The sequence below is a fragment of the Taurulus bubalis genome (genome assembly GCF_910589615.1).
Source record: "Taurulus bubalis genome assembly, chromosome: 12".
Lineage (NCBI taxonomy): Eukaryota > Metazoa > Chordata > Actinopteri > Perciformes > Cottidae > Taurulus > Taurulus bubalis.
The window spans coordinates 1879216-1892906 of record NC_136600.1 but is presented as its reverse complement, the minus strand read 5'-3'; the positions used below and the strand labels follow the sequence as shown (position 1 = coordinate 1892906).

The window sequence follows — 13691 nt, the reverse complement described above, 5'->3', positions numbered from 1 at the left end:
CCCGTATTGGTGTTACAGACTCATTACACCTTTAATAGATATACCGTACAAGAGCCTTGTAAATACACTATTTGTGTTGTTATAACACTCTAGATTAAGATAGACATTCAATTTCAGGTTGTTGTGAAATCCTCAATGCTAACATCAAGCCACCATTTAGAATAAAGTGACACACAAATATGACGAAACAACAAAGCAAACATGACGGCATTTGCAGGTGTCAGTGACATCAGGAAGCCATGCGTCTCAATTTACCTATTTTCAGGAAAGAATGACAAGATTTTCACAATGACATAAAGGTTGAAAAGATCGCCTGATAACACGTCAATAACAGGTTTACATCAAAGAAAATGTCCCCCAACCTCGTTTTGGAATGTTGAAATGGGAAAGAGCACAGCTGTACCACACATGTGTTTATGTAGCACTGATCTAAGAGTAAGGCCCAGTTGAACACCTTGGAGGAATTATATCACATGGGGACAGTGACTGTTTTCGTTGCCGCCTTTATCTCGACATCACAAGTTAATTATTTTGTTATCTTGAGAAAACGAGATAATCCAATCATTATCTTGAAAAGACATGAAGGTTGTTTCCTATTATTACTTGTGATGTTTATCAGAGCTCAGGAGCACAATGCCAGTGTGCATTGATGACTGCGGTCAAGCTGACACACACCTTCAAGGTCAGATCAGCTGACGCTGAAGTTAAAGTGTATTGAATATACTGACACTCAGGGTAAATGCATTTAATCAGTCCCGATCAAGCTCACCATTGCCTGTAGGGCCTTCTCTATGTAAAACGTAGATTATAAAAAGGAGTGGAAGTATACGTTTGACTACGTCTGGTTTTCAAAGCAAGCTGTTCACAAAGCAAGACACATACTTGGAAATGAGATTCATTGAATTCTGCTTGTTTTTATCTGGATGTAGTCAGAGATGTCTTCAACTCAAATGTATCAGTCATTATCATTCATTATTCTTTTTTTTCTTTCGGCAATACAAAAATCAAGGACTGTTTGATGTTTCTTGTAAATATGATCCAATCAATCGTATGCCCATGGTAATGGCCTCAAGGTGTCACAGAAGTGTAGTGCCCACCCTGTTAGCTCTTAGCCATTGGCTCAGCCGTCGCCATGTTTAGAGCCATATGTGGGGCCAGTAGATATCCTCTGAGTTTCGTATTAAGCATCTTTAAATAAAAGGAACACAACTACAATAAAACAATTCTCCAAAAGTCTCCATTACATTATGTTGTTTATATTTTCTAATAACCAAAAGCATCTTGGAGCTGCCATTCATAGTGATTTTTGAGCAGCTGTTTTTCTCCACTTGGCATACGGCCTAACAACATCCCTTAGCATATTTAAAATCCCGGAGACACTCGGCCCTGAGTGGCTTATCACTTAAGTACTCTCTCTGATCAATCATGGAGGCAATGTTTTGAGCGTATAAGTTTTATTTTCAGATGTCTGTTGGGATCGTTACGCTTCAACAAATCCTTGTGATAAGTAGAGAAGGTGGCGACGACTGCGAGTGCTGTGGTCACTTTGTATCCACTGTCATTTGATCAGATTGATGAAGTGCTGATGGATTTCTCTCTTGACTGATCACGGCTCTCTGACTGCATACATGACTCTTCCCGTGGGCGGTTTATTCACTCACACATACACAACGACTGCTCGGCTTCTTAAGAGCTTATTTACAGCGCCAAGAAAAAGAGAATGAACTGTTTGTAATTACCTGCATTTATTTATGAATTGGTCATAAAATATAGCCTGATCTTCATCTAAGTTACCACAATGAACTAATGACACAAATTAGGGACGCAACGATACCACTTTTTTTTAAAGACCAAGCACAAGTACTCAGTTAGTACTTAGTTCTAACAATGACTTTGAAAATAGGTTTTTATTTTCATTAGATGTTCTTCACTGAATAAATGTAACATTAAATATACAACATGCTGCTGTTGCTGACATCTTAACATTCAACATTGTGTTCCTGTTACACACAGAGCATAGTTTGCAGTAGGGATGTTAATAATTAACCATTTAATAATGCTATCAGTTAAATAGTTAAAGGATTATTAAAAATATAAAAGCTGGGCAAAACTCAGGTTTTGAAGGCTAGCTCACCTTAAGTGCGCCTGACCGTGTAGCTTAGCGGCTTGTTTGCCTAAAATGTTGAGAAGTTAACGCTACGTTGCCATTTTGGTATTGGGTGCAGCTGTATTGAAGTAGTTTTACGAGTACGAGTACATGGGCACAGTATTGGAACCGATACTGGTATTGGTACATCCCTAACACTCAGTATATATTTACTAATCACAAGATGCATGTGAACCATGCCTCAAGGGAAGGACCTCCAAGAATACCTTAGATCAGTTTATATAAAAGTAGAAAGGGTTCTCGAAGACTTTAGGTCAGTTAGTGTATTCGTGTTGCAGCAATTTCCAATTACTTTTTACACTTTAACTGGTAAAAGAACAGCCACAACAGATTACAGAATGGTTTTTAATACGTAGACCAAAACCACTTTTATGGGTTTCTTTTCTCCTAATAAATTTCAGTTTCTGAGAACTCTTTCCCGAGATGTGTGCGTCCAACCAAGATGACTATAAGGACATAACAAAGAATGCTATACGAGGTAAAACAGACCCCTTGAGTCATTGGAACATATTAACATCTCTGTTCATTCATCCACCATACACAACACTTGGAACACACATGGTGTCCATGGCAGGACACCATGAATAAATCCTCTGCCCAAAAGGAAACCCAGTGTTGCACACTTTTTTAAAGAGCAACTCCTTACAACACTAGGCATCGACAACTTCCAATCATTGAGGGGAGGATGAATTAGTCCAAGACATCTAACAAGAAAATATGTTAGGCAGAACAACGAAGTAAATGTGCTTCTCCAAAGAAAATCCACCATTTTTGAGTAGCCCAGTCAAAGCCCAGACTTCATCCAGATACAAATGCTGAGGAGTAGAAACCTAGAGGAACTAAAACAGTTGTCCAAGGAGGAATGGGCCTTTGAGCAGTATTCAGGTCTGATCTGCAGCTGCCGGAAGTGTTTGAGTGAGGTCATTGCTGCCAGAAGACGTTCAACCAGATATTATATACAACGATTCTATAGTGCTGTGTTTGTTTATTTGGTGTCTTCAGTAAATACACTGAAAAAATTATTCTGTTTTATAAACTTACGCCTATTGTGTTTGTCTATACCTGTCGAGTTGATAAAGATCAGGTAACATTTTATGACCAAATAAAATAAATAAAGCGGAAAATGCAGTAATTCCAATGGGTTCATACTCCTTTTATTGGTACTCTGTCATAAAACATTTTTATCGATAAATTCTGTTTCTGTAGGTGGAGCTCTTCTCTTCATCTGTTCAGCCATGAAGGTTGGTGCAAACAAGCTGCCTGCTATGTATCTTAAACAAATTGCACCAGCTTAGTCATAGACAGGTTGTGGTCTTGGATTTGGGTTAGACAATAGGTTAGGGAGTTGAAGTGCGTCGAATTAGCAGCACTCACCATAGCTGGCTGCTATTGGGTGAGAACCCTGTCAGCCAAGACTCTTGCTATCTCCTTCGTGAACGTAGAAAATCAACGTGACAAACTTGTTTCTTTCATCAATGATTTTGTGTATCTAAAATGAACATGTGTTCAGGACCACTGATACACACATCGGTTCTTTTGTTGTTGTCTGAGAAGTTAGGAAAACAAAGTACAGGACTTTGATCCAACAACTGGGGTTTGCATCCTGAGAGCAGCATTCGGTTAGGTGTAGGCAACCAAAGCACTTTGTAAGAGAAGATTAGGTGAAGATCATGGTTTCAGTTAGATGTTAATGAAGCAATGCAAAACAATCACATCTATGCAAGGTTGCCTTCTCAACATGTCTGTCCATCCTACCAACGTGTAAGTACTTTGAGTGCCTACATGTAGCCATAAAAACATCAACATTGGTTGGTATAAGCAGTCATTGCAGGAAAACAAACAAAATACTTTGATAGTGAACATTTTACTTTTAGTGTTCCCTGCACACGTCCAATCGAGGCTTTTGGAGTTATTATGTCCTCCTCTGGTAAACACAACACAGGACTTCTACTTTACCTTCCAGAAATGTGATGTAGGTGTGGATCGAGCAATACACATGCTGGTTGCCCACCTGCCAGGCTTGGACACCGTTTCTGTCTGTAAAAATCTATCAGGAAAATACAGACAACTAACGATTTTAATATCACAGTAATCAGGCTTTTTCGCATTATCATAGTGTTCATGATTGCACATGTTGTGAATGTCTAGAAATATTTTTGGGGGATTTTAAAACGAATCCCAGTCCTAACACAAGCCTAACTCTAATTAAGATGAGAACAAGCTTTGGAAGATTTTCTCTCTCTCCTTCTATCCTCATCTCACTTATTCTGCTTCATTTCCATATCTCCGTGTCCGTGCAGACAAGCGAGCAACTTTCTCATTAGACTCCATGTGTATTCATATTCAAACTTACCTACTTAGACAGTCACCTCTCTAACACCGATTCACCTCTCTGCCGTGATTCATCTCCATTTTTACTGGCCAGATTCCTTTCAATTGAACCTCTGAGATTCTCAGCAGGAATACAGCGTTTCTCGTGTGTGAACGGACCCATTCCAAACGCTCAGCTTTCCAATTATAGTACATCCCGCTTAACTGATGCTTATTAATTCCTTCAAACTCATTATGGCAAGCAAAATAGGGCTCTCCCATGAGATGAATACTAATGAAAGAAGAAACTTCTCGACAGTGCTGCTGCTGTCAGAGGTCTTTCTGTTTAGGTGTTTGCTTTAAGCTCCAGCACACAGCCAAGATAAATTCACCTGGGGAAAAAAAGACATTTCTAAAGAATCCATTGGTGAAATTACTGTAAAGAAGCATTGATCAGAATCAACCTGTCCTGTGGTAATCGCTTGTGGCAGGAAGGACCAGCAGTACTCGTGCAATGGTGTGTATGGATTACGTCTAGACTTCATGAGGGTTCTACAGTGCTTGTAGTTGGAGTAAATAAAGCTCCCCCTGACGGACACTCAGCAAGCCATAGGGCTAACCCAAACAAAACTCTTCAATCCCTCACCGTTGATCTCCACTGCTCCCCAAGGGCTTGATTGATTGATTCGCCGGCCAATCAGAGTACATTGATCTCAGAACCCCTCTCCCCACACACACACACACACACTCAACTCCCCAGGCCTCCTCTCAGACTATTCATCTGCTGGCTGTCAGAAGTATTCACCAGAGGGCTGGAGCCGTGGAGACTCTTGAGCACACCTCTATGGCTTTCTAAAAAAAGCGCTTTACAGTACCTCCTATTGTTATTCAGGCCTCCCTTGATCCAGTTGTTATTGCCATCATGAAGTTCATTCCTTTATAGTCATAATATTAAAAGCGTGATTAGTTCCAGCCAGCCATCCATTTTTCCATCTATTATCTTCCGCTTATCTGGGTCTGCAGCACGGTATTCCAGACCTCCTTGTCCCCAGCAACGTTTTCCAGCTTCTCCTGTGGGAGCCCCAGACGTCCCTAGGCCAGAAGAAATATACATTCTCTTCTGTTCTGGATCTACTCCAGAGTCTCATAACAGTTGGACTTGCCCTGCAAACCTTTAACAGGAGAGGTCCAGGAGGAATCCTGATCAGATGCCTTCCCTGTCTGAGCTCCTCAACCTATCTCTCACACTTTAGTCACGGACCAAAGCTTAAGATCGTAAGTGAGGGTCTGAACGTAGATGGTCTGGTAAATCGAGAGCTATGCCTTCCGGCTCTGCTCCCTACTCACTGGTTGCACCCGTTACATTTTACCTTCACTTATGAACAAGACCCTGAGGTACCTGAACTCCCTCGCTTGGGGCAGTGACTCACTCCCAACCTTTAGGGCACAATCCACCGTAGACTCTAAGGTTAAATAAAATATAAGAACCCTTGTACATGAAAACATAAGGAGAGCAGTGTATAAACTCTCAAGCATGTTGGTAAACAAATAGGCTATGTACGCCTTCAGATGCTGGTTTGTTATCATTTATAATATAGTTTCTACCATCAAAAGTAATTCAGATGATTGCTGTCTACCCATTAAGAAAGTAAATCAATCTAAAACATGCAAAACATTCATTAGAAATGGTGAAAGAAAAATAATGGTTGAAATGTAAATGATGTAAATGTAAATGTAAATGTAAATAAACATTTTTGACTGAAGTCATTGCTTAGAATGTCCCATCAACAACTTGTATGCTAATCTGTTATTGACCAAAGCAAATCAAAAGGATTTCCTCCCTTGGAGTCATTAACAAACAGAATATTTAAAGTGGTCAAAAGATGATTTCTAAACTTCATCTTCAGTCCTCTACCACTGTATGTACGCGAGTGATGAGCTGGCAGTAACGCGATGGATGCATAAAATGGAAAAGTAGGAAATTAGTTATAACGATTTAAATACTAAATTACATTCTTATTGGAAAATCTATTATTTTAGTTAGTTAGTATTTAGTATTTCCCTTGTTATCGTGCAGTAGCTAGCTACTCATGTTAGCCAACGCAACCGTTGTAGCATCGCTGGTGGACTGTAAGCTAATGGCAAGGATGGATTTGTCGATTTGCAGACTGGGTAGCAGCAGCAAACTGAATCTCTGTTGTTTTGTTTAATAAATAATAAAGAAGTGTAAAATAACATTAAGCCATGGGTTGTTTTTTCCTCCTGTCCTCCCCAATGGTTTGAATCACCAGCTGCCACTGCAATACACTACGGATCCCTGATTAAACATTTGTGGATTAATTAGTCAACAATTCCATCGTGTTCGTTCTCATTGGCAACACTGAAATGTTCTGATTTACTGTGGCTCTGACTCTGCAATGATGGCTGAGACTCATTGGTGTGTAAGAGCCATCCACTATTGGGACAACGTCTGAATTTGATTATTATTTAGTGCACAACTTACTTCCATAACCCCATAGGTGCCATATGCAGAAACATTATGAAGAAAATGTTTCCGTTAGATGTTGGAGCCTCTGTACAGCCAGACAGATGTTTTTTCTGTTATTCCGGTTAATTAGACCTCTGCTCAGGTTGAAGGTGAGTTAGCGCTTTGATGGGAATTTCTTAGGTCACAATCTTCATCTGCCAAAAAGAATGATAAAGGTGTAATTGAATTCACCAACCATGTTTAATTAAGCTAACAAGAGACTAAGACAGGCATCACTCAATGTGTCTATACACCACACAGTCTTAAAAGGAGGTATAATCAGCCAGATTAGCTGCAAACACCCCTGTGGGTGTTCAAAGGCTTTAATAAGCTGTTATTGAGTTTACTACTAGGGGTTTGCGGTATTATCCAATGTTGATGATCTGAAAAAGAGATAGATATTTTGAATTAAACTTTGTCATTTACCAGGGTTCTCCCATATTTGTATGTTGATGAACATGAGAACATATGAGAATAGGAATTATAGTGTACAGTTTTAACAGACTTTAACGTATAATACTACAATTATTGTTATATTATTATATATATCATTTAAATGGTAAACAAAAAAAATGGTTCACGCTCATGAAAAGCAGAGAAAAGTACAGATAGTCCAAAAATATAAAGGTTTTCTCTTTATTATCAACTCTATATTATTAATTATGTGTGGTGATAACCAAAGGGAGCTATGTGCTTGTTTTTGCAACAAGCTGTGCTAAATATTACGGATTAGACTTTACGGATTAGACTTTTGGTAAAGTTATCCCAGAAGCACTCAGTCTTTGACATGTCGGGGGGTGGCTTGTTTGGGGTCTTAATGGGACTTGGACAGGACTAGTCAGATAGAGGGTGACAGCATTTGAGTTAGGGTCTTGACAGATAAATAGGCAGGGTAAACCAATAGGTGTACCAATGTATTGTAAACAGTCACAGTTTATGTTGCTACCAGGGGTCACTGAATCCCCTTATTGGCCGGAGCCAAAATGCATATAGGGATCCTATTTTCTATTGCGGCATTCACGCTGAGAATGGACCCTTTCTGTGCTTCTCAGTATTGCAGCGTAGGTCGTTGTTGGGGGCATATCTTTATGTTGTGCTAGGTCGTTCAGAATGCGTGGCCCTTCGGAATGGGACGATTGCCCAGCTCCCGGTCCCCAATGTGCTGCAGGCAAAGAGCTTGGTTGTAATGTTAGTACATCCAGCATCCAGCAGCCAAGCTGATGTGCAGTCGATGAGCTGCGGCCTATAAAGCCACACTGAGGTCAGCACACTGAAGTCTGCCGAGCCTGAAGCTCCGCTCCTTCTGCTATACAGAGCACTGTTCACTAATTTCCTCAAAGTTCTTACTCCTCTGATGAGCATTTGGTAATGTAATGCATTGACGTTTTCAACGTGTAATGAGTATGTGATGAAATGTATTTGCTCAACACTGTTCACTTGTCGATATGTGACTGATCCTGAGGAAGACCGGTGCAGTTGATACGTCTCTCTCTCTCTTTCTCTCTCTCTCTCTCTTTTGTTTTTAATAATCTAGCAACTACAATAAAAACCGTTCAATGATTTCCACAGCAAAGCATATTTTCTAATCAAAGCTATTCAACCTTAATGCATCACTAATCAGTTTTTTGTCTTTCTTTGACAGGGGGGATTTTTGAGTCCGTTGAAAGTGGCCCGTCAGGTGCTGAGGAACTAGCCTTTAAATTTGCTTTAAACACAATCAACAGGAACAGAACCCTACTGCCAAACACCACACTCACCTACGACATCCAGAGGATAAACATCTATGACAGCTTTGAAGCCTCCAGGAAAGGTATTTGTGTTTTTGTGATCGGAAGATCTGCCTCCGGAGTTGGCATGCTCTTGGGTGCTGCGTGTGTTTGTGTGTATTTATGGAGTGTGTGAATGTGTGTGTGCACATACGCTATGCCATAGCTGCTTTGCATTGTAAATGTATTCCCCATTCGAGGCTTGTGAGCTGCAGTGGCTTAGATTGTGACAATTATAATCAGGCGAGGGAGAAATGGCTGAGCACTTCAAATGTAAACAGAGAGAATTGATTGGTTCCAGGTAATGACTCAGCGGCAGTAATTCAAAGACCGGTTTGGCCCCCAGAGACAGCCAATAAAGTGCTATAATCTATCAGTTTTGTGTGTGCATCAGGCTGACATTTCAAGTCTCTTATCAATTACGGGCCATTATATCCTGCATCAGTGATTTAGCCAACTCCCTTAAAAAGGTGATTAGAGTGCACAGTGGAGCTAATACCAAGACAGTGCAGTTGTTTGTATGTCTCCCCAACACAATTTCATGAAAGCAAGCTTCAATTTGTCACACCTTTTGCCTCAGTGCTTCAGCCTTATATTGTGTAAATGCAATGTAGTAGAGGTTGTGTAATCAATGTCAATATATATTTTATATGTGTATGTATACACATCTACACACGCATGGCACGCATGACCAAACAGAATAAGTGAGGTCATCCAGTGAGGTATTTGATGATTATGTTGCAAATATATCCTACCAAATTTGTAGTCTATAACTTTATCTTGGCCCATACGTAATTTACATCAAAATCCTTTGTCTCAAAGTGGCTTTCCTGATTTGAGCATAAGGCGTGTTATTAAGGTGTTATTCGATAGTTTCCTGATCATCAACAAATCTTTTGTCAAAACCAAATCCAAACTTTCCCTTTTTTTGTGAATTCCTGTCTGTGGCTCTAAGGCTCTAAACATACAAATATAATGATCATTGATTTTATTACAATCTACCTTTAATTAATGAAGGCTCGCAACTACAGTCTCTGAACACTAATATGGAATCTGTCTCAGCTTAATAGAATGACATTTCATTTGAATTACTTCCTTCAACAAACTGCGTTTGGCTTTCAATGAAAAAATGTAAACTATGACTTCCATGAGGTTGTTCTAACAGACAGATCACAGCTAATGTCATATTCTTGGGAGCGAAGCTAAAGTGAACTTCAAACTGCACAAAGTTTTTGTTATCTTCTTTCTAATGTTGATGTTGAAAATACAAATACACATAGCCCATAGCTTTATGGCCACTAGGGGGCGACTCCTCTGGTTGTATAGAAGTCTATGAGAAAATGACTTCTCTCTTGATGTATTCCCTCAGTAAACATTGTAAACATGAGTTTATGTCTCGATCTGTAGTTTCAAGTCTTCTTCAATCCAGCATGATGTTCATTTAGTAAATTATGGTCATTTAGAGTCAAACAGACCATAACAGAGTGTTCATCGTGACTCGTTGATGTGTTCTTGGACAACAATGGAGCTTTAGGGCACAAAGGAAGAATATGTACAGTATCAGGCTTCATGCATGCTTTACCTGTTGGCACAATTCTCTCTCGTTTTGTTTAGCTCTGCACATTGGATTTGTTGACAATAAGAACAATGTCACTTACACTTGTAATGAAGATAAATAAAAATGAACTTATACATTCCATGAATATATTCAATATCCTTAGAGATGAGTTGTTGCATACAGACATAATTCACAAACGCCTTATGTACCTCATCTACTATAGTTTGGTGGGGACCATGGCATTGGTCCTCAATCATATATGCTGCATCACAGTAGGAGAAAGCTAACTTGTTAAATGTTCCCCCTCTTTAGCCTGTGACCAGCTCTCTCTGGGGGTGGCGGCCATCTTTGGTCCCTCTCACAGTTCCTCGGCCAATGCGGTCCAGTCCATTTGCAACGCCCTGGGGGTGCCACACATCCAGACCAAGTGGAAGCACCAAGTATCGGACAACAGAGACATCTTCTACGTTAGCCTTTATCCAGACTTCTCTTCCCTCAGCCGGGCCATCCTGGACCTGGTCCACTTCTTCAAGTGGAAGACGGTCACTGTGGTTTATGATGACAGCACTGGTAAGACAAGACATGTTCCTCTTCTTTGAAAACAGTTGTGTCATTGCATCTATCTAACTTGTCCAGTACTTTTTAATAACCAATAATTATCAAAAGTACTTTGTCATTCATCATCGTTATTGTCACTGGCACATGACAGCCATTTGGAATTTCCTGGATTTCAGGATTTTTCCTTCAGATTATTCAACATTTTTAATAAGGATCCTTTGTCAAGGAAATCTTTAGGGATAGCGCAGTTTTTGTGTCAATGTGTGTAAGGTCAGGTTACATATTTACTGGACTAATAAGCTGTTGTTACCACCCTGATTGAGCCAAACATAATGCATTTTGAGAAAACAAAAGCAAAGGTTCAGTCACACGATACCATGATTGCGTGTCGAAGGAAACTGAAAATAAAGAACATACAAGTTACAGACATATAATAGTATACAAATGACAACCAAAAACACTATTTCAACAACCTTTTGTCTTTGCCTTTTCCTTTTAAAATAACAGAATAATTTCAGGACTCAGAAACTGACACAAGACAATAGGTTTTTCGAAGTTCCTGGATCGTATATGTGATACAAAATATTTTTTAACAAATCAAATATATTGATATTTATATATGTTTTAAGTGCCACACCCCATGAGACAATGTACAGAAGTTAAGAAACGCAGAAATGGTGGCTTTGGTGAAGGTCGAATGATTGACCTTTGTTGTGTGTGACCTGTAGAGACTCAAGGTGAAATCTCAGCAGTAGGAGAACGTCATTCCAAATCACACTGGCACTGACTAGTGTAATATTTATATTACTATTACTAATAATGCAGCAATGGAACATAACCTTGATCCATAATATATCATGTGGTTCACTACATTTGTCTCACCTGCTTTGGGATATATTTTGCTCAGTAATGTCACAGCCTTATTTATTTGATATTTTTTTACTTTCACAGCCTTTAGTGAAGCACCAACTGCTGAAGGTTACATGTCACACAGCGGGGCTTTGAGCTATATGAATGAATGAATATATACTTTATTAATCCCCATGGGGAAATTGTTTGTCATCAGTAGCGCCTTCCAACTTGAAGATACAAACACACAAGATAAAAGATCAAATATATAAAGAAGCAACAGGGATGAAAGATATATACAAAATAAAAATAAAGTTATATATATATATATATATATATATATATATATATATATATATATATATATATATATATATATATATATATATTTAAATATACACAATACAATAGAATAGAATACAACTAACTGGAATGAAATATATTTATATTTACAGCCGCAGAGTGTATTCATTAATTAAGTAAATTAGATAAACAATAGATAGTGCAAAATGCAAAGTATGTATGGTACAGTGATGAATTAATCCACAGAGGAACTAGCAAGCGGTGACGTGTTATAAAGCCGTATTGCTGTAGGCAGGAATGTTCTCCTGTAACGGTCCTTGTTGCAGCGAAGCGTGAGGAACCTCTTGGAGAAAGTGCTCCTCTGGCCCTGCAGCAGGTGGTAGAGAGGGTGGTCCAGGTTGTCCAATATGGACAAAAGTTTCTTCAGCGTCCTCCTCTCCACCACCTGCTCCAGAAACTCCTGCTTGCAGCCGATGATGGAGCCGGCCTTCTTAACTAGCTTGTTAAGTCTGTTGGTGTCACCGGCTCCAATACTGCTCCCTAGCAGACGATGGAGAAGTACAGGGCGCTGGCCACCACCGACTGGTAGAACATCTCCAGCATCTTGCTGCACACATTGAAGGATCGAAGCTTCCTCAGGAAAAAGAGTCGACTCATCCCCTTCTTATACACAGCGTTGACGTTGGCCTTCCAGTTCAGTCGGCTGTAGATGGCAACACCCAGGTACCTGTACTCCTCCACTATGTCCACGTCCTCTCCCAGAACACTCAGAGGACTAGGAGCTGTTGTCTTCCTCCTGAAGTCCACCACCATCTCTCTGGTCTTGGCCACGTTCAGAAGCAGGTGATTCTCACCAGCCCACTTCACAAAGTCACTCACCACTGCCCTGTACTCCTCCTCCCGTCCATCCCTAATACACCCGACCACCGCAGAGTCATCAGAGTTAATGTCAACATAGCTTCCAGTGCTTATGCTTACCAGGTATAATGTGTACTATTCCCACCATCTTAGTTTAATGTGTTAACATGCTTACATTTGCCAATTAACCTCTTCACGTTCTGCTGTCACGCGGGCGTCCATTTCAACTATATACTGTACATTTCGTTGTACACTGTACATCTATTTATAGTACGAGTGCCACATGTTTCTGGAAACCTACGATTCTTGTGATTCCAGCTGTCCACTCCATTTCAAGATCAGACCACCACAGCAGCTACAATCAATACTTTTGTCAGACAACAACAAACAAACAAGCGATTTGAAAATCAAGACAACTCACCGATGACGACTCATATTGATCCATAAATCCATAACATTCCAACAAAAACGGCGTTGTTACGTCGTAAAGGTCCAATAAAAATAAATCCCATAAAAGATTTAGTCCAAAATACGTGATTACGTCCATAAATATCCACCAACTGGCGTTGCATCATTTCATTGCAGCTGGAAGTTATGAACGAAAGCAGTTTTGTTTTTAGCAGAAAGTCATGTTTGCATGGGAGCACAGCTACAAACTCGCTATCAACATGTCTGCCAAAATCTAACGGTTCCAATGAGACCCCACTTGAACCAATAGGAGCTTCATGTCCTGACTGACAAGCTACATTACCCAACCAGAAGCTACGTTGAAGTTCAGGCTCAGCCTCTATTTTC

General features: G+C 39.9%; 1 protein-coding gene across 2 annotated transcripts in view; it reads left to right on the top strand.

The window, feature by feature from the left end:
• Positions 1-13691, top strand: part of grik2 (glutamate receptor, ionotropic, kainate 2) — a gene marked incomplete at both ends in the record, with an annotated part of 274403 nt that overhangs the window by 73552 nt on the left and 187160 nt on the right. For both annotated transcript variants that reach the window (XM_079227201.1, XM_079227202.1), the window contains 2 exons: positions 8647-8814; positions 10641-10898. In XM_079227201.1, the coding sequence (XP_079083327.1) occupies positions 8647-8814; positions 10641-10898 (426 nt within the window). The remainder of the gene's footprint in view (positions 1-8646; positions 8815-10640; positions 10899-13691) is intronic.